The 19,332-nt window shown below is 42.5% G+C and overlaps 1 protein-coding gene across 3 annotated transcripts; it reads right to left on the bottom strand.

Moving 5' to 3' along the window:
- Positions 1-1,609: 1,609 nt before the first annotated feature.
- Positions 1,610-16,459, bottom strand: LOC142748841 (zona pellucida sperm-binding protein 4-like). Of its 3 annotated transcripts, none has more exons than XM_075856143.1 (13): positions 16,403-16,459; positions 13,097-13,218; positions 12,921-13,014; positions 5,333-5,485; positions 5,038-5,228; positions 4,676-4,773; positions 4,478-4,605; positions 3,704-3,893; positions 3,477-3,627; positions 2,352-2,430; positions 2,164-2,277; positions 1,845-1,973; positions 1,610-1,766 (listed from the first exon to the last, which is right to left on the bottom strand). In XM_075856143.1, exons 2-13 carry the CDS (start codon positions 13,139-13,141, stop codon positions 1,621-1,623), a joined length of 1,518 nt encoding a protein of 505 aa, XP_075712258.1. In that variant the 5' UTR covers positions 13,142-13,218; positions 16,403-16,459; the 3' UTR covers positions 1,610-1,620. The 3 variants fall into 3 exon arrangements, with proteins under 3 accessions (XP_075712258.1, XP_075712257.1, XP_075712259.1); XM_075856142.1 differs by having other exon boundaries at positions 16,391-16,458; XM_075856144.1 differs by having other exon boundaries at positions 1,610-1,763; positions 16,391-16,458.
- Positions 16,460-19,332: the final 2,873 nt, after the last annotated feature.

The following is a 19,332-nucleotide window of genomic DNA, read 5'->3' as shown; positions in this document are numbered from 1 at the left end:
ATTTTATTGAGAATAAATAAAATGCTGTACTCAAAGTAGTCCTCGAATCCAAAGAAGTCCAACAACCGAACCTTAAAAAAAAAAAAAAAAAAAAAAAAAGGGGGAAAGCCACATTCTTATATGGAGACTTAATGAATATATGGACAGAGCCTATCATAGCCAAAAATATCCAGGATGAAATTGAGACTTACTTTCCCAATAATTAACTGGGAAGCACAAAGTCACAATTAGGGGTAAAGTTATTGAGATTGCCACATGACAAAAGAATCCAAACTGGCATTACCGGAGAAGGAATACAAGTTTGCCTCTGAGTAGACTATATAAAACTCCCTGACCGACGTGACTGGGCAGAAACTTGGGAGGCTAGAACAGACCTTAAATCTCACTAAAGTCCAAGATGGTCATGCCAATGTTTCTCAGGGAAATAAATACAGTACCCTCCTGGCCCATTGTCTCCCATCACCTTCACAAATAGAGGTTACATGACAGATCCCTATCCCAAAACCCACAAAAGCACCTGAACAAGTTTCACTCCTATTTTAAACTACATGATACACCCCCTTCTTATGAAATCTAACGCTGATTCGTTCCTCCAACAAGCACTTCCACAACACAATGCAATCTGACAAAGATCAAATGGACTCAGTTTACAAAAGAGGAAATGAGAATCAAATCCCTTTCCGCTAACAAAGCCCCTGGGCCAGACTGCTTTACATCAGCTTACTACAAAAAAAAAAAAAAAAAAGGCAAAAATATTGGAGGTGTCCCTGGAGAGATAGCCTGTACTACTTCTAAGCATGCCATTAACACATTGATCAAGGCAGGATACACTGTTCTTCTGCATTGGTCACACTTTGTCATGCATATTTCAATCCAGCGACCCAAAATGCTTTAGACAATGCGTACAGGTGAGCTCATTAGTTCATACACGGTGGGAATGTCACATGGTGACTAAATTCTGGTTGGAAATTCAAAGCTTCATCTCCTTTCTCACTCGATCTAGTTACTCAGGGTCATAACTAGGAAAGACTGGGCCCCATAACAAATAACCCCCCCGCCTTGTAGATAGTGCCTCGCTATAGATTCCACCACACAGCCCTCCCCCTGTAGATAACGCCATACAGCCTTTCAGACTCTTGGGAGAAATGTGATAAGATCTGGGACCCATGGAAATCCCACCGTAACTTTTTTTTTCCGGACCCTTCTCCCCTGAGAAAGGGCAGCCAGGTACACCTTCCTCTTTGTGCTTTTTTTCCCCCAGGATCTCATCTCCTCACCTGCTTTATCACCACCAATTATGCAATAGAGGTTTTCAAGGTCTTCTACATTCAAGGAACTGTGTAATAGACATTACTATATTGTATGCTGCTCCAATTACGAACTGTATTACTACTTGTTGTACCCTGTCCAATGTTTGTGGACAATTGTTCTTATATTTGTTTTACTATGAAAACTTAAAGACCCGTGAAAAAACAAACCGCTAGCTGTATTAGCCAAGCAGCTTGTCACGTAACAAAATGTAGAACTCTGCATTGATATTACCTTTAACTAGCACTTTAAACTTGTAGTTTATAAATTCAGAGAAATAAATAAAAGTTGTATGGTGGTAATTTACTTTATTCATATTTTTACAGAATACATAGTGGGGTTCTCGCTCCTTTGACGCCGCCAGACTCCAAGTACTGCAACAATCACAGCAAGGAACCCTCCTCCTATAGCTGCTGCTTTTAGCCATACCAGGGTGGACGAATCTGGATCAGACCCTACTAAAAGAAAAAAAAAAAAACCTGAATTAAAGAAAATACTGAGATAATCAAACCCTAATGTCTTATTGCCACCATTACCTTTAACTCCCTTGGGGAAATTCTTGCCCATGCTAATTAAGCTTCCATCCATTGGGTCTTCCTTTTTAGCACCAACAAAATCTGGTCCAGAAGTATCATTCTGCATGTCATAATCCCAGATGTCACTTGCTGGTGGAAATCATATACCATATATGTTTAAAAGGTGGAAGCATGCATATTGAGGTCTCTGTATATAAACCGTTCCCATTTTGTGATCAAAAGTTAGAACAAAAACTACTAGAAGAGTCTCTCTATATCCAAGCTACACCATTATGAAATCAGCTAGTAACATGAATTTGAAGATCATGTAAAGTTTTACCTTGAGTGCTAATAGACTGGTTAACTTTCATATGCAATGGTGTTTCTAGGTCAATGAACTCAACAGGGCCTCTGCTTACTGTGATCTTCTCATCACTTTCCTTGATGGCTCGTTCTGCAGTTAGATAACATTAACAGTTACGCTTGGTCAGTCTATAAACACTGAGGCCATGATGTAAAAGGACTTACTGCTTCTTTGGACACATGAGGTTCTGCAGGATTCTGTAGCAGATGGGACACATACAGCAGCACTGCAGTGGAAGTACACCTGAAATGTTACAGTGAGAGTTGGCAGATAACAGGATAAAGACCATACAGATTAAAAGCCCCATGCACACGAACATAAAACGCCCGTAATCACGGGCCCATAGACTTCTATTGGCCACGGGTACCTCCCCATATGCTTACGGTAAGGTCCCCGTGCTGTTGAAAAATATAGAACATGTCCTATTATGGACATATTATGTCTATAATTATGGCACGGGCAGGCCCATAGAAGTCTATGGGACTTCCGTAATTACAGGGGACTAAGTGTGTGCACCCGTAATTACGGGAGCGTTGCTAGGCGACGTCAGGGGATAGTCACTGTCCAGGGTGCTGAAAGTTAAACGATCTGCAGTAACTTTCAGCAACCTGGACAGAAGCTACCGGTCACAATATAGATAGTGTTAAAAAAAAAAAAAAAAAAAAAAAGTTCATACTTACCCAGAACTCCCTGCTTCTTCCTCCAGTCCGGCCTCCCGGGACGACGTTTCAGCCCGTGTGACCACTGCAGCCAATCACAGGCTGCAGCGGTCAGATGGACTGCCGCATCATCCAGGGAGGTCGGGCTGGATGTCGAAAGAGGGACGAGTCACCGAGACAATGGCCGGGTAAGTATGAATTTTTTACTTACTACGAAAAGGGCTGCCCCTTCTTTATCCTGCACCGATAGAAAGGGGCTGCCGATTAGTGCAGTGCAATTTTGCAGCGAAAACGTGCCCGTAAATACGGGTGGAATACGTATGACCAAGGACCCGTATTTACGGATAGGAAATAAATACGTTCGTGTGCATGGGGCCTAAGCCATGGTATAGCGCACAAGTAAAACCAAACATGCTAAAACCCGTGGTAGAAGGTCAGGGCCAATGATGATAGACGCAATAATCTGCAACAAGAGATTACTCAATAGATCTGTATGAAATCATGCCCCCCCCCCCCCCCCCCTAGTTGATTTGGTTCACTTGTGATCTTTTGGGTATTATAGTGCTCACCATGCTCTTTGCCAACATACTACCTCCAGTCAAACTTAAATAAATGTTGAAGTTATATTACCAGTCCATCAAGAGAATTTTCGTCATTTGGATCCACAAATGTGAAGGTGGTGACAATGAAACGCTGGTAGTGTGCTGGGTACGGCACTGACTGTGAGGAAGTTCCAATTGGGAGTTGCCTAGTCATGTAGTTGTCTCCAGGAAAGGGACATCTGAAATAATTGAGAACTACATGCTTTAGGAACAGTTATGCTTTGCTTAAACTAAAGCGCCATTGTCCAGCCTTACCCATCTACAAGTATAGGCCACTGGACTTGTTGGGTGGAGTCTGGAGAGGGAGTGGCCCAGCAGTCGTCCAACAATAGAATCAGGTTTGGATCGTTTCTTCTGAGTATGCGGACCTCCAAGTAGACTGGATCTCGTAGAATTTTAATCACAGGATACTCGTTGTCCATGTAGTATAGTGCATACTCCTGATCTACCAGGTGACCAAGATAAATAAGCCACATTAGTCAATGCAGGGAGACTAGTACAATTTTTTCTCTTGTTAACTGGCTTTTCTCAACTTGGAGGATGTTAACCTCTTATTTCAGCTCGGTTTTATACAAGGAAATTTTCTTTTTTAAATTACGATTGCAGCAATGAGTAGGAATCTTACGGCCATTTAGGTTTGCCATGTATACAACATGGTTTTGTCAAGCCACCATGTGTAGCAGTGTTAGACTGGAGACCTTTGGGCCCATCCTCCATCTACACATTCACTTTTAATTGCATTGCAATCTTGGTCATGTCCTTTTTGTGCAATGATATCAATAAGATCTAATAGGTTTTTTTTTGTTTGTTTTTTTAACATTGCACATAAAGGCTAATTGCGAATCAACCCTTGATCCAAAGTTCCTCCAAATGGGGTGGTCTTCTGCTGGATCATTGGGGCCCATATGTCATAAAGGGCCCACCAGAAGATCCTCTGGTGGGCCAGCCCCACCCAGATATGTAGGCTCAGTAGCTTAATATGGTGAGTGGTTAACACATTGCATTGTGGTTATTAAGTTCAGTCATTACCTTTAGCTATTCTCATCTCCAGCAGCAGAGGTCCAGTAGTGGATACAGGAAGAGGTGGTGGCAGTGTCAATACCTCAGCTTGTAACGGGACATTACCAATCTGCGAATATCTACAGCGAACAGTCAACCTAGGAGAAAAAGCAGATATTTTCCAACGTGGTTTGTGCCGCACCCACAGTATGACAGGGTTATTCATACCTCATTGTACTATCTCTTGTGATTGAGGACCCTTGCCACGTTCGGACATCCTTAAAGGCTTCAACAGTATTTTCATATACTACAGAATTATCAGAAATCTGCCAAAGTAAGATAGTTTAGAGTCAGATAATAGTAAAGAAAGTAAAGTCATTACAAAAACTGCCGTAGCCTATAGATTCTCCAACTATTAGAGAATAGTTAGTTGAATTTTTAATCTGAGAACTCTACTCAACTGCTCCATTATGGCAACTCTACAATATACTGTTGGAGTTTTGTAGGCTGCCAAGAAGCCACCTTACATAAAGTTGGTGCTTATCTAGGGTTATGAGAACTGTAAGTTGCAGAATTTCCTACAGTCTTACCCGACTCCTTCCACCACACGAGAGAGGAAACTGAAACGTTACAAAAGCTGAATTCTTAGAAGTTCTCATCTCTGAGCATGATGAGGAGTCCACACTGAGGACAACCACGGATGCCAAGATCAAAGATGGTAGAGTCAGATCTTTAGAGAGGGTAATCAGAACCTGACCGTCATCAGTACACCGTGCAGTCACTGGAGGACGAAGAAAATAAATTAGGCAATACACGTGTTCAGTGGAGCCTTCAGAACAGTAATGCGCCAATGATAGGAAGGTTTTGGTTAGTAGATTAACTTACATTTGTTTCCATAATAACATTGAGGCAGATCTCCAGGAGAGAAGCAGCATCCTAATCCCTCACAGGCATCCCGAGGCACAGATGAGCTGGCACATGGCAAACGATCAGTTCTCTGAATGGCAGTACAGTCACTGGGGCTTGGAGCATCCAAAGCTGAGAGAGTCATTAATGTAGTACTGTGCCTTTGTTAGTTAATTTAGATCTTTGTTTATTTGGTTAACAGTTTCAGACAGACTGAGGTTTAAAAAAGGTCCCACCACTTTAAAGCCAGAAAATCCCTTAAATACTAAATGAGGTTTTTGTGCTTAAAGAGGCTCTGTCACCAGATTCTCAAATCCCTATCTCCTATTGCATGTGATCGGCACTGCAATGTAGATAACAGTAACTTTTTTTTTTTTTTTTTTTTTTTAAAACGTTCATTTTTGGCCAATTTATGAGATTATATATATATATATATATATATATATATATATATATATATATGCAAATTAGCTTTGAAATGGACAACTGGGCGTTTTTTTTCCGTTATGTCCAACTGGGCGTGTATTATGTTTTTAACTGGGCGTGTTTACGTGTACGACGCTGACCAGAGTCACAGTCCTCTCCATTCATTTACACAGCAGCGATGTGCAGCCACATACAGAGATTAACGTTAATCAAGTGTCCTGATAATGAATACACATGATCATCCAGCCTGGACGTCATGTGTATTCAGAATCCTGGACACTTCTGACTCTTTTCTTTGAGATTTCCAGCAAGGGAAACTAAATCTCGTTTACCTCCGTAATGTCGCGAGATTACGCGTGGCTTGCTGGAATCTCACAGAAAAGAGAGTCAGAAGTGTCAGGATTCTGAATACACGACGTCCAGGCTGGATTTAATGTGTATTCATTATCAGGACACTGCATTAACGTTAATCTCTGTGTATGTGGCTGCACATCGCTGCTGTGTAAATGAATGGAGAGGAGTGTATGACGCTGACTGGTCACTGATTGGTCAGCGTCATACACATAAACACGCCCAGGTGGACATAATGGAAAAAAAACGCTTAATTGTCCATTTCAAAGCTCATTTGCATATATATAAAATAGCTCATAACTTGGCCAAAAATGAACGTTTTAAAAAACAAAAAACAAAAACAACGCTACGGTTATCTACATTGCAGCGCTGATCACATGCAATAGGAGATAGGGATTTGAGAATCTGGTGACAGAGCCTCTTTAAGCTTTCTATTATGCTGCAGATCAAGTATGAAGTCCCTTATACACTGGCCAGTTAGGCAAACGAGTGTTCAAAGAACGCTCATTCCTGAGAATTGCTCTGTGTAAACAGGGCAGCGATCAGCAGATGAAAGAGCAAACGCTCATCTGCTGATCATAACGTTTTAACCGTGAAAAATATTGTCGTCTGCAACACACCTCCCTGTGTAAACATCGAGATGTGCTGCCAACATGATAAATGGGGACGAGCAATCAGAGTAACGAGCGCTGGTCCCCAAACTAGTTTCTTGTGAATGGAGGAAACAAGCGCCGATCAATAAGCCGTCTAGTTGATAAGCGCTGATTGCTCCGGCCAAAATGGAAAAATAGCAATTAGACCTACCGGTAATTGTATTTCCAGGAATCCATCATGACAGCACTACAGGAGGTTGCCCTCTTGACCTCTGTAGGGACAGGAAGACAGAGAGGTTAAAAGGCCCCTCCCACCACCCACTTGCCAGTGTTTTTCAATTACTACACCAGGATGGATGCAACCATATTTTATTTCTAGGGATAATAACTGACATGTTAAATGCACAAATCAGAATTCAATAAGGGAGGGAATATAATGGTGCTGTCATGATGGATTCCTGGAAATACAATTACCGGTAGGTCTAATTGCTATTTTCCAGTACATCCCTCATGACAGCACTACAGGAGCAATACCAGATTATAATGCTCAGGGCGGGACTATGGATTGGAGGACTTTCCGTCCAAAACTTAAATCCGTATCGGACAGCACATCGAGTCTATAATGTTTGTAAAACGTATGATGGCTTGACCAAGTGGCAGCTTTGCAGATTTGGTCAATAGAGGCTTCTCTTCTTTCTGCCCAGGATGCCGAGACTGCCCTTGTTGAATGGGCTCTGATGCCTTGTGGGGCACATAGTCCTTGGGACTTGTAGGCTTCTTGTATGGTGGTTTTTACCCATCTCGCTAGAGAGCCTTTTGAGGCTTTCTTTCCTCTATTCTTTCCCCCGAATAGGACAAATAGATTTTTATCTCGTCTCCAGGAGGAGGTTCTATCCAGATACTGAAGAATTGTTCGCCTGACATCCAGGCAATGGAATTTTTCTTCTTGTTGGTCTTTTGGATCTGGATAAAAGGAAGGTAGAATTATTTCTTGTTCTCTATGGAAAGCGGTAGATACCTTTGGAATAAATGAGGGATCCAGCTTTAGGATGATCTTATCCTCTTGTACTTTTAGGTACGGTTCTATGATTGATAGAGATTGGATTTCTCCAATCCTTCTTGCTGAAGTAATAGCGACTAAGAATGCAGCTTTTAGAGTTAAAAAATGCATACTAATTTTGTCGAGCGGCTCAAAGGGGGGCTCACAAAGAGTCGTTAGCACCACATTCAAATCCCAGGTAGGAACTGATTTCTTTAGGGAAGGTTTCAGTTTAGAGACCGCTTGGCAGAATCTTCTGATCCACCGATGTTCAGCCAGAGGAGTGTTAAAAAAATTACCTAAGGCTGAAATCTGTACCTTTAAGGTACTAGGGCTAAGTCCTTTTTTGAATCCCGATTGTAAAAAATCTAGGATTTTTGCAATGTTGGGAGAAAAGGGATCTGGTCCTGGGATTCCATGCCAGGAACAGAATTTCTTCCAAATCTTTTGATAGATTTTTGAGGTAACTTCTTTATGACTTGATAAGATAGTTGAAATTACCTCGTCTGACAGACCGTGGTTCCTCAAGATCTGCCTTTCAGGATCCAGGCTGACAATTTCAGAGTCTCTATTCCCTGGAAGAATAAGGGACCCTGGGAGAGAGGATTCTCCTTGACTGGGAGCATGATAGGATCTTCCAACGCTAGGTATTGTACGATTGGAAACCAACTTCTTTTCGGCCAATAGGGAAGAATAATGATGAGCTTTGTCAAATCTTCCTGGATTTTTCTTAATACCATTGGTATTAGAGGAAACGGAGGAAAGGCATAGGCCAGATCCATGTCCCAGTGTTGGGACAATGCATCTACTCCCAATGGGTTGTCTCTGAGATTTAGGGAGAAGAATGTCTCTACTTGAGTGTTTTTCCTCGTGGCAAACAGGTCTATTTGTGGATAACCCCAATTTCGGGTTAGGCAACGAAAGACTTCCTTGTTTAGGGACCATTCTCCTGGGTCTACTTTTTCCCGACTCAGGAAATCTGCTGATAGGTTCTCTGAGCCTTTTAGGTGGACTGCCGTGACTGATAGGACGTTTTCTTCTGCCCAACTGAAAATTTGTGCAGAGAGGCCCTGAAGAAGAGTGTCTTGTTCCCCCTTGATGGCGAAGAAAGGACACTGCTGTCGTGTTGTCCGATAAAATTCTTATATGCTTCCCTTTTATGGTGGGTGAAGCTCTTATAAGTGTCTCCCATACAGCTCTTAGTTCTTTGAAGTTTGAAGACATCATCTTCATTTGACCAGTCCATGTGCCCTGAAAGTGTTGGTCTTGGATTACTGACCCCCAGCCGTGTTTGCTGGCATCTGTGGTAATCACTACATAAGGAGAAGTTCTCCAGGGGACTCCCTTGTCTATGTTGTTTGTGCAGAGCCACCACAGGAGAGATGATTTCACAGTCTCGGAAATTTGCATTTTTAAATTCAGGGAGTTTTGTTTTCGATCCCACCGGGACAAGATCAGATTCTGTAAGGGTCTGGAGTGAAATTGGCTCCATGGAATAGATTGGATGCAAGATGTCATCATTCCCAACATCCGCATACATTCCCTTATGGAACAGGCGTCTTTCCCCCAAAATTTTCTTACTTCTGCCAGTAGGAGTATTTGTTTCTCTCTTGGGAGGAAGGAATGCTGAAGGGAGGAGTCTAGCAGTACTCCTAAGAAGACCTTCTGTTTCTGGGGAGGAAGACTCGACTTCTGAAAGTTGATTATCCATCCCAATTCTTGTAGGAGGGAAAGAACCTGTGACCGATGACTGACTAAGATAGCAGGAGTATCTGCTGTCAACAAGAAGTCGTCTAGATATGGGATAATTACTATACCTTGACTTCTTATGAATGCCATGATCTCTGCCATAATTTTTGTAAAAATTCTGGGGGCGGAGGAAAGGCCGAAGGGGAGGCAGACAAACTGGAAGTGGAGAATGGAAGGACCGTCCTGAATTGCGAATCTGAGGAATCTCTGGTACGCGGGGTGGATAGGAACGTGATAATACGCATCCTTTAAATCGATCGTACACATTGATGCCTCTTCCCTTATTAGAGGAATAGTCGATCTGATAGACTCCATTTTGAATTTCCGATAATTCACCCATTTGTTTAGGAACTTCAGGTTGATTATTGTCCTGTAGGAACCATCTGGTTTTTTGACCAAGAAGATTTTCGAATAGTGGCCCTTGCATATCTCGTTGTGGGGAACTGGGGAAATGGCTCTCAATCTGAGTAATTTCTGGACGTCCTGGATAAGTACCTGATGAAGATCTTTTGCTTGGTACTGGGTTATTAGGAATTTCTCTGGAGGAATGGAGGAAAATTCTATTTTGTATCCTTCTTCTATTATCTTTAGAACCCAGGGGTTCTGGGTTATTCTCGACCATTCGGGATAAAATTGTAGGAGTCTTCCCCCCACACTCTTGGCGTCATTGCTTTGAGGGCTGGAATGAATTATTTGGGTTAAGGAGATATCCTCGACCCCTTTTCCCTTTGGGGTAACTCCAGCGACCTGACTTCCCTTTCCCGCTGTAGTTCTGTGAAGTAGGATCCCTCTGTTGGCGAAATCTTCCAAATTGAGGGGGTTTTTTTGGTTTCTCTTCAGGAAACCCCTTTTTTCTATCTGTTGCACTCTCCAGTATGTTATCAAGGAGAGGACCGAACATCAGAGACCCTGTAAATGGGATAGAACACAACTTGTTTTTGGACTTAGTATCTCCTGACCACATTTTGAGCCATAATGCTCTTCTAGCAGCATTTGAGAGAGCCCCATTCCTGGCAGCAAATCTAATAGATTCTGCTGAAGCGTCTACCAAGAATCCGGTTGCCATTTTTAGTAACGGTAGAGATTCTAGTAGCTCTTGTCGTGATGTCTTCATCATCAGATGGGTCTCTAGCTGGTTTAGCCATATGAACATTGCTCTTGCTACGGATGTGGCCGCGATATTAGTTGAGATCAAGGCAGAGGAAGATTCCCACGCTCTTTTTAGTAGTCCGTCTGCCTTTCGGTCCATGGCGTCCCTCAACTGAGAGGAATCTTCAAAGGGGATTGCGGTTTTTTTAGCAACCCTGGCGACTGGGACATCTACTTTTGGGATTTCATCCCAAGGCTTAGTGTCCTCTGGATCAAAGAGAAGTCTGTTCTTAAAATCTCTTGAAATGAAGAGCCTTTTTTCTGAATCTTCCCATTCAGTTGTCACCATTCTTTTAAGATTTTCGTTTACCGGAAAAACCCTTGTTTTCTTTCCCGTTAGACCTCCAAACATCTCATCCTGGATGGTATGTGGTTGGTCCACTTCGGGAATATCCATAGTTTCCCGTATTGCTTGAATTAGGGTATCAGACATCTCGGAAGAGAAGAAAAATTTTTTCTCTTGAGTGGAAGAAGTTGAAGGTAAGAGTTCGTCTCTTTCTTCTAACTCATCTTCCGATAGGTAATAGCACTCCTGTTCAGAGTCCGACCCCTGAGAAGGAGGCCAATATTTTTGATCCACTTCAATCCGTGGTCTTTTTGCCCGGGAGTGTGAGGGAGTTTGACACAATTGTTTTTTATGGGACTCTGGCAATTTTTTTGCACAAGTCGCACATTTTTTAACCTTCTTTTTATCAGTTTGTCTCTGAGAGAAATCTTTTTCCTAGAGAAAACAGAAGGTAGGTAAAGTATGGTGTACATACATAAGGGGTCATACCCTTCCCCAAGGGTGAGACTCACGTGACCCTGGGACATATCTGGAGTTCCATCAGGACGAGGAAGTTCCATATCGCGACAGGTAACAGGCAATGCAATATGCAAACCACAAAAAATAAATCCAAGTTAGAGTTATCAGCTCTAACTACATACCTGTGCGTGTCCCTTTAAATGCGGGCGTTTTGAATTTCCCGCCTTCCAAGATGGCCGCGGACCGGAAGTAGCCCGACGTCATATCCGGTCGGCTATTCGTCCAGCGTGTACCTGGAGTGCAGCCGCCATAGCCGGCGCTAAGGCTTGCTATGCGGTGCAGCGAGGATCCCTGCCGGTGCGTCCATGCCTATGGAGTAGCCGGTCCCCGCCTGGTCCGCGGTCCGGCCGAAGCCTGCTTGGGAAACCCCAGCCCCCACACACTACCAGAACCCTGCCTAGGATTCCTCCGGTAGGTGTCTTAGGGAGGGAGCTAAGGGACCCGTCGTATGAGGGGTGTTAGCCTGGGCTTTAGGGGGAAGAGAAGGGGGAGTGCACGGACCCCCCGATCTTGCCCCCTGCCCGAGTTTTTTTTCCTGCACTAATACAGGAGCGACGCTCTCTGCTCCTGACCCTTGTGGGGACAGGAAGAACACTGGCAAGTGGGTGGTGGGAGGGGCCTTTTAACCTCTGTCTTCCTGTCCCTACAGAGGTCAAGAGGGCAACCTCCTGTAGTGCTGTCATGAGGGATGTACTGGAAAGTACCTTATAGGGGCTTTCCCCCCATGAAAGACATTTAGGACATATCCACAGGATGTCATAAATGTCAAATAGATGCGGGTCCCACCTATCTCCAGAAGGGGGCACCCTAAACCCTGTTCTACCGCTCTGTGTTGCGGCTGAACCAGGTGAATTCAGACCATGGAAAAGGTTATATGGTCGGGAGTTAAGGAAGCCGCGTAGCTCGCTGAGCTGCACTAACTGCCATCGACTACTATGGGAGTTACGGAAACAGTAGCTCGGCGAGCTACACTGTTTTTGTAACTCCCGACCATATAACCAGGAAGTGGCCGGAAGGCAGCGAGAGCAGACAAACGGTAGAACGGGGTTTGGTGGGGGGGGGGGCCTGTTCTAGAGTTAGGTGCGGGTCCCACATCTATCTGACATTTAGGACATATTCTGTGTCCATTTACCAACATCCAGCAGAGACCTTGAAAATCATAAGGAATTGAAAGGATTAGAAATTTGTACAGCTTCTCCAAACGGAAGTAAGAGTCTTGTTTCATTGAACTGTACCTGATCCCATTACTGCACCACCCTGGGATGGGCTCCTGTATCAGGGTCAAGAGCCACTCTAAAAACTGACCCTCCTACATGGTGGCTTGCCCCTTTAATCTTTGGACCATTGAAAGGGTGTTGCTTGGATAGGATACAACTTTAGTACATATCCATTGACCCCAGTTATACATTAAACCTCGTTTTACAGCCACAGGAACAATTTAGAACATGGGATTACCTGGCATGGATGGGCACTTAAAGTCCTTTTTTCGATGTTCCACTTGACCATTCTTAATGTGTTCCACAAGCAGAGTCATCACATAATCTCCATGCTAGGAATAGAAAACACGTTGGGATACATACGGTTGCCTATCCTATTATTTAGGAGTAGCACAGTTTCAATGCTTGACTTACCTCCTCTCTGACATAACATCCATCATATACAGCACCCATGGTCATTGAGCCATCTAGATTGTGTCCCACCAATAATCCACAAGTAGAGTCATTACGCAGATCTTGTGACTTTCCCTCAAAGTCTGGAAGACAAATATAGCTCAACTTACATACTGAAATACAGTAAATGATCTTCTCCTAGATATAGGGGGTGTTGGCATTAGAAGGATATGGCTGCTTTTTTCCAGAAACCTCACCTGTCCATCCATTTAAGTAAATGAGGCCGAGCTGCAATATCACCCACAACCTGTGAACGTGTGGCACGGTTTCTAAAAGAAAGCAACCATGATTTTCTAAGTCCTGGACAAGCAGTTTAAGCCTGTACTATGGATAACAGCCATCTTGCCAGAAGCAGTACTCTATTAAAAGGTCTGTCAGGTCCTGAGTCCAGGACACGGACAGAGGGAGAGAGAGAGACACACACATCGAGACTTGGTTGGTCCCATCCACTCGGCTACTGGGTGGCAAGAACCTGTACAGGACTCCCTGCTCCAAAGGAACTACACGGTTAACATAAGAGGATTAGGGAACAGGCCCGAGGTTTCATGGAAATGAACGTCAGGACGTAGTCCTTGGTGGCATATCGCACCGCCATCATAATCTTTCTTCATCAATTATATCAGTTCTATTTTGTAAAACCCTAAAGGCAACTAATCTTATGTCGCAAAATTTCATGCTGTTATGCAATTTTATACTATTGTACAGAAAGAAAAAAATATAAAACAAAAATGGCCAGGTCTTCAGTGATTAAGCAAACAACCCATTTAACCACCAACAAAACCAGTTTACATCTGCGAGTACCAAGCATTGGACACATTACACATACCTGCAGTACATAGACCTTTAGTTTTAAAGAGGCTCTGCCACCAGATCAAATCCCCATCTCCTATTGCATGTGATCGGCGCTGCAATGTAGATAACAGTAAAAAAAAATATTTTTTTTTAAACGATCATTTTTGGCCAAGTTATGAGCAATTTTATATTTATGCAAATGAGCCTTTCTAATGGACAACTGGGCGTGTATTGTGTTTGTAACTTCTGGGCGTGTTTACTTGTTTTACTAGCTGGGCGTTGTGAATAGAAGTGGATGATGCTGACATACACTTCTATTCACAACGCCCAGCTAGTAAAACAAGTAAACACGCCCAGAAGTTACAAACACAATACACGCCCAGTTGGAAATAAGAGAAAACACGCCCAGTTGGCCATTAGAAAGGCTCATTTGCATAAATATAAAATTGCTCATAACTTGGCCAAAAATGATCGTTTAAAAAAAAAAAAAATGTTACTGTTATCTACATTGCAGCAGAGCCTCTTTAAGAGTCAGAGCCTTGTTCACACAGTGCAGGTTTGCTACAGGTTTTGCATGCATTTCTTCTAAGACAAAAACGGAATTGGATCCTGGAGAGGAGATGCATTAAGCGCTTGTCCACACGTAACTGAATTGCTGCAGAAAATTTCTGCAGCAACTCTGCAGAAATCCTGCACCATTTCCAGCATTTTTTACTGCAGAAATGGTGCAGTTTATGCTGTGTTTTTATCAATGATGTGAGATGGTAACATCTCCTCTGAAAGACGCAGCAATTCTGTCCACAGCAGGAATTTACATGTTGCGGTACGAAAAATATGCACCGCAGGTGAATTTCTGCACAGCGTGTGGATGACATTTGTTAAATCTCACCCAATTAGCTGCATATTTTTCATCCGCAATTCCAGCCAGAAAATATGCAGCAATTCCGTTACTTGTGGACAAGGTTTTTGTATTTAGTTTTTTATTAGGGGCTTGAAAAAAAAAAAAAAAAAAATCCATACCAATCAGTCATAATGCTAGCCCTGACCCAACTACCCTAAAATGCACATGTAATACAGATGTAGACATCTTAATTTTGACTTTTAATGAATTCAGTATACAGTGGCAAGATCCTTTATCCTTTTCAGTGACTTGTTGCGTGACATCACATGTAATATGCAGCAAGTTATCAAGATAAACAAGTCTACATCCATATATAATCAAAGTTTATAGTACATAATGACACATAAGTATGTTCAGCATCAGTGGCGGATTAAGTAGACCGTAGGCCCTGGGCTGTTCGGCAAAGTTGGACCCCCTTTCCCCCAGCATTGACAAACGGGTGTTACGATTGCCCTTGTCAAAGGGCTGTGTCCCTACATACTGACAGTATCACACTGTGTAGGGACATCCTCCTGACAATGGGAATGGGAATGGTAACACGCATTTGTCTATTAATTCTGGGTACACAAAGATATGTAGACTACAAGGATTTCCTACAACAGATATGTCAGGAGAGTTGACAGATCCCCTATAGATCTAGTGACGTCTTCACTGACGGGAGCTGTTTTCTTTTCTTCTCCATCTTACACGGACTGTTAGGGTATGTTCACACGCAGTAGCAAAATACGTCTGAAATTACAGAGCTGTTTTCACCTGAATACAGCTCCTGATTTTGAGGTTTTTCAATGGAGTCAATGAAAAACAGCTCCAAAAACGTCTCAAGAAGTGACATGCACTTCTGATGTGGGCGTCTTCTTACGCTCCGTCTTTTGACAGCGACGCGTAAAATTACACCGTGAGAACAGAACATCGTAAAACCCACTGCAAGCAATGGGTAGATATTTGTAGGCGTAATGGAGCCATCTGTTCAGGCGTAATTCGAGGCGTAAAATGCCCGATCTACGTCTGAAAACACTGCGTGTGAACATACTCTTATGGCGACTTCTCCTGAGACTTCTTCACTCATCACTTCTGCAGCCATTTCCAGCCTCTATAGAAACACAAATTTAGACACCAAGGCCCAGAACTATACATTAAAGGAGTTGCCCGGGCAGATCATTTTTTATACTGATGACCTATCGATGTGCCCGGACAACCCCTTTTACTCAGACTAATAAATATGGACCCCAGACCTTCTAAACTATTGCAACCCCCAGACCAGACCACCCCTTAACAAATACAGACCCCAGAACAAGCACCCTAAATACAGACCCAACTCTCTACACTAATAATGACCCCCAAACCTGACTCCCTTAATACAGACCAGACCCCCTAAACTAATAGACCCTAGACCAGGCCCTCGAAATACAGACCCCTAAATACAAACCCCAGACCTGACCCCCTACACTAATCGTGACCCTAGACCTGACTCCCTTAATACAGACTACAGAACAGGCCCCCTAAACTAATACAGCCCCCAAACTAATAGACCCCCCTAAACAAATCCATCCCCTTATACTTACATAGCAGCTCACCTCAGTCTCCTCTGTGGAGTCTTGCTGCTGCTCATGTGACCAGCAGGTCTCTAAGCAATCGTAAAATCTTCAGAGATGAGGTCATGTGACCTTATGTCTAAAGGTCCTTTTGCAGGACATATACAATGCTGTTTCAGCGCAGTTTTTGCCACGATTCGCGTCAAAATCTACATTGTACTTTGGGTGGCCAAAGGCCTCCCAGAACGCCCTGTGATGATCCGCCATTGTTCAGCATAACTATTACCAAAAGTATGTAATTTTTATTTTTACCATTTTCATACTATAAGCAGAAAAATCCAGGGGATGTATATGTACAGTACATTAAAAAAATAAAACACTATAGCAGTTTAACGTGTGCTAAGAACGGCAAAATTGTCTGATCCTGAGCCAGTTAGGGCATGTTCACACGCAGTGTTTTCAGATATAATTCAGGCATTTTACACCTTGAATTACGCCTGAAAAAATCTGCCCATTGCTTGCAATGGGATTTACAATGTTCTGTTCCCACGAGGTGTTATTTGATGCTTTGCTGTCAAAATACGGCGCGTAAAAAGACGCCATGGGACATTTTTGGAGCAGTTTTTCATTGACTCCATTGAAAAACCATCTCCAATAACGGTCGTAAAATACGCCACGAAAAACGTGAGTTTTAAAAAAAAAAAAAAAAAAAAAAAAACCACCTTCAAAATCAGGAGCTGTAGTCAGGCGAAAACAGCTCTGGAATTTCAGACCTATTTTCATAAGCCATGTGAACATGCCCTTAAAGGAATTCCTCCAACTGTCCCATCCATCGGATTAGGATTTGTAACAAAAAAAAACAAAAAACAAAAAAAAACCCCCCCCATGCACATGAATTTTTTTTTTTTTTTTTTTTTAGCAGCAGCTTTTACCATCATTTTCATAAAATCGCAGCAGTTGAGACAATCTTGCCAAAACGACAGCACACAAACATAGAACATAAAGTAAATCCCACATCTAGTAACAGGTTACACAAGTGTGAGAAACACCCAATTAGATTTCTAGCCGCTCTCCTAAATAACCGAGGACGGATCATTCTTCTCACCCAACACAGTCACAGCAGAAGCAAAATCTTCACGGATAGAAGGAAGAGAAACCCGCATGTCACTGGGCCGACACCGTAGATCAGAGACTTCATCTAAAAAGTTCTCAATGCCAGACGCTAAACATTGGAAACTACAACACCAAACCACTACCAGTAGCTCCAGTACCCACTTACACCAACCCATCTTATCTCCAACTCCCAATACTCTCAACATCCACCAGTCAGACATTTATATCAGGAGGCGGAGGGGCGGGAGTACCTACAGGTGTATATTATCAGGGTATAATACACCTCCATTTATCCTGGTATATAGCATCATGTCCATTCATACATTACTCCGTAGTTCATTATATGGATGCATTTAGATGAGACGGTTTTAGCTGCCTGTAAAAAAATGCATCAAAATTCACAACAATTTAGTAAATTTTACGATGCGGTAAAAAATTGCATAGAAAAATGCACCAAATCGTGGTAAAAATCCATGCGGTTTTCAGATGTGTCTTTTTAATGCCGTTTTAATCGCACCTCAATCACAACGTCTAAATGAACCCCCAGGGTACATTTACATGTGGTTTTTTTGCCGCTAGGTAAAAACCGCTTCAAAAATTGGGGTTTTACCGTAAATTGCAATGCGGTTTTTTAACCCGTGTGTTTTTTTACAGGTGAAACTGTAAAATAGGTCATGTGTTTCACCTGTTCAAATGGTGTAGGTTAAAACCCCATCGCAAAACTGTGCAAATTCACAGTAAAACCGCTGATTTAGATTCTGTTTGCTGAAAAATCATTACTGTACGAACTACGGCACTGATTCCCATTATAAATAATAAAAGGAAATATAGAGCTGTTTTCAATACTGATTCTGACGCTGAAAGGGTCCATTTACATGAGACTTTTCTGGCTGTAAAGCCGCAAAAAAAATGGCAGTAAAACGGAGGCCAAAAGCGTGCATGCAAATGAGCACAAAAAGCTTTGGGAATTAGCTTGCAAAAAAAAAGTCATGTGAACAAGGTCTTATATCAATGCAGACATGAATAACATGAGTTTAGGGTGCATTTGCATGAGATGTTTTGAGCTGTGAGGTAAAAAAAATGCATCAATTAACGCAGCAAAACCGCACATGACTTTACCACGAGTCACCACAAAATGCGATGCCATTTTCTGCAGCAATTGGCAGTAAAATTGTGTACATTTTTTGTCCTACAATATTTACTGTGTGTTTTTTACAAGAACGGCATAAAAAAATATATGCAGTTTTTAAAATGTTAGAGGGGTTTTTTCTGCTTTTTTTCAACTGCAGTTTTTTATGAGTTTTTCTGCAACACACAAACTAAAACCAACACATAATTGAGGCTGAGTTTTCACGCTGCGATCAAAAAGCGGTTTTTTGGCATGATTTATAGCAAAACTTCACCACTTAGCGCAATTTTTTCAAATGGTTAACAATAAAGAGGGTAATTTATCAACATTTCTATGTAAACTGGCGTACAAAAGTCGCAACTTTTTGCCTTTTTGCACCAACTTCGACACTAAAGGGGCGAAAACAGCTCCTGATTTTCGGACATTTTTGTAGCAACTCGCATTTTTCGCGGCGCATTCTATGGACGTTATTGGAGCTGTTTTTCAATGGAGTCAATGAAAAACGGCTCCAAAAACGTCCCAAGAAGTGACATGCACTTCTTTTTCGCGGGCGTCTTTTTACTCGCCGTATTTTGACAGCGACGCGTAAAATTACACCTCGTGGGAACAGAACACCGTAAAACCTATTGCAACCAATGGGCAGATGTTTGTAGGTGTATTAGGGGCGTTTTTTCAGGCGTAATTCGAGGCGTAAAACGCCTGCATTACGTCTGAAAACAGTGCGTGTGAA

This window comes from Rhinoderma darwinii, chromosome 3 (assembly GCF_050947455.1).
Source record: "Rhinoderma darwinii isolate aRhiDar2 chromosome 3, aRhiDar2.hap1, whole genome shotgun sequence".
NCBI lineage: Eukaryota > Metazoa > Chordata > Amphibia > Anura > Rhinodermatidae > Rhinoderma > Rhinoderma darwinii.
This window is presented reverse-complemented; position numbering and strand designations above follow the sequence as displayed.

Coding starts and splice junctions, on each gene's coding strand:
- LOC142748841 (XM_075856143.1), bottom strand. CDS start 13,141: ATGACCATGGGTGCTGTATATGATGGATGTTATGTCAGAGAGGAG. Junction 4,774..5,037: donor CGTGTGGTGGAAGGAGTCGG/GTAAGACTGTAG, acceptor TTACTTTGGCAG/ATTTCTGATAATTCTGTAGT. Junction 4,606..4,675: donor ACAAGAGATAGTACAATGAG/GTATGAATAACC, acceptor TTTTTCTCCTAG/GTTGACTGTTCGCTGTAGAT.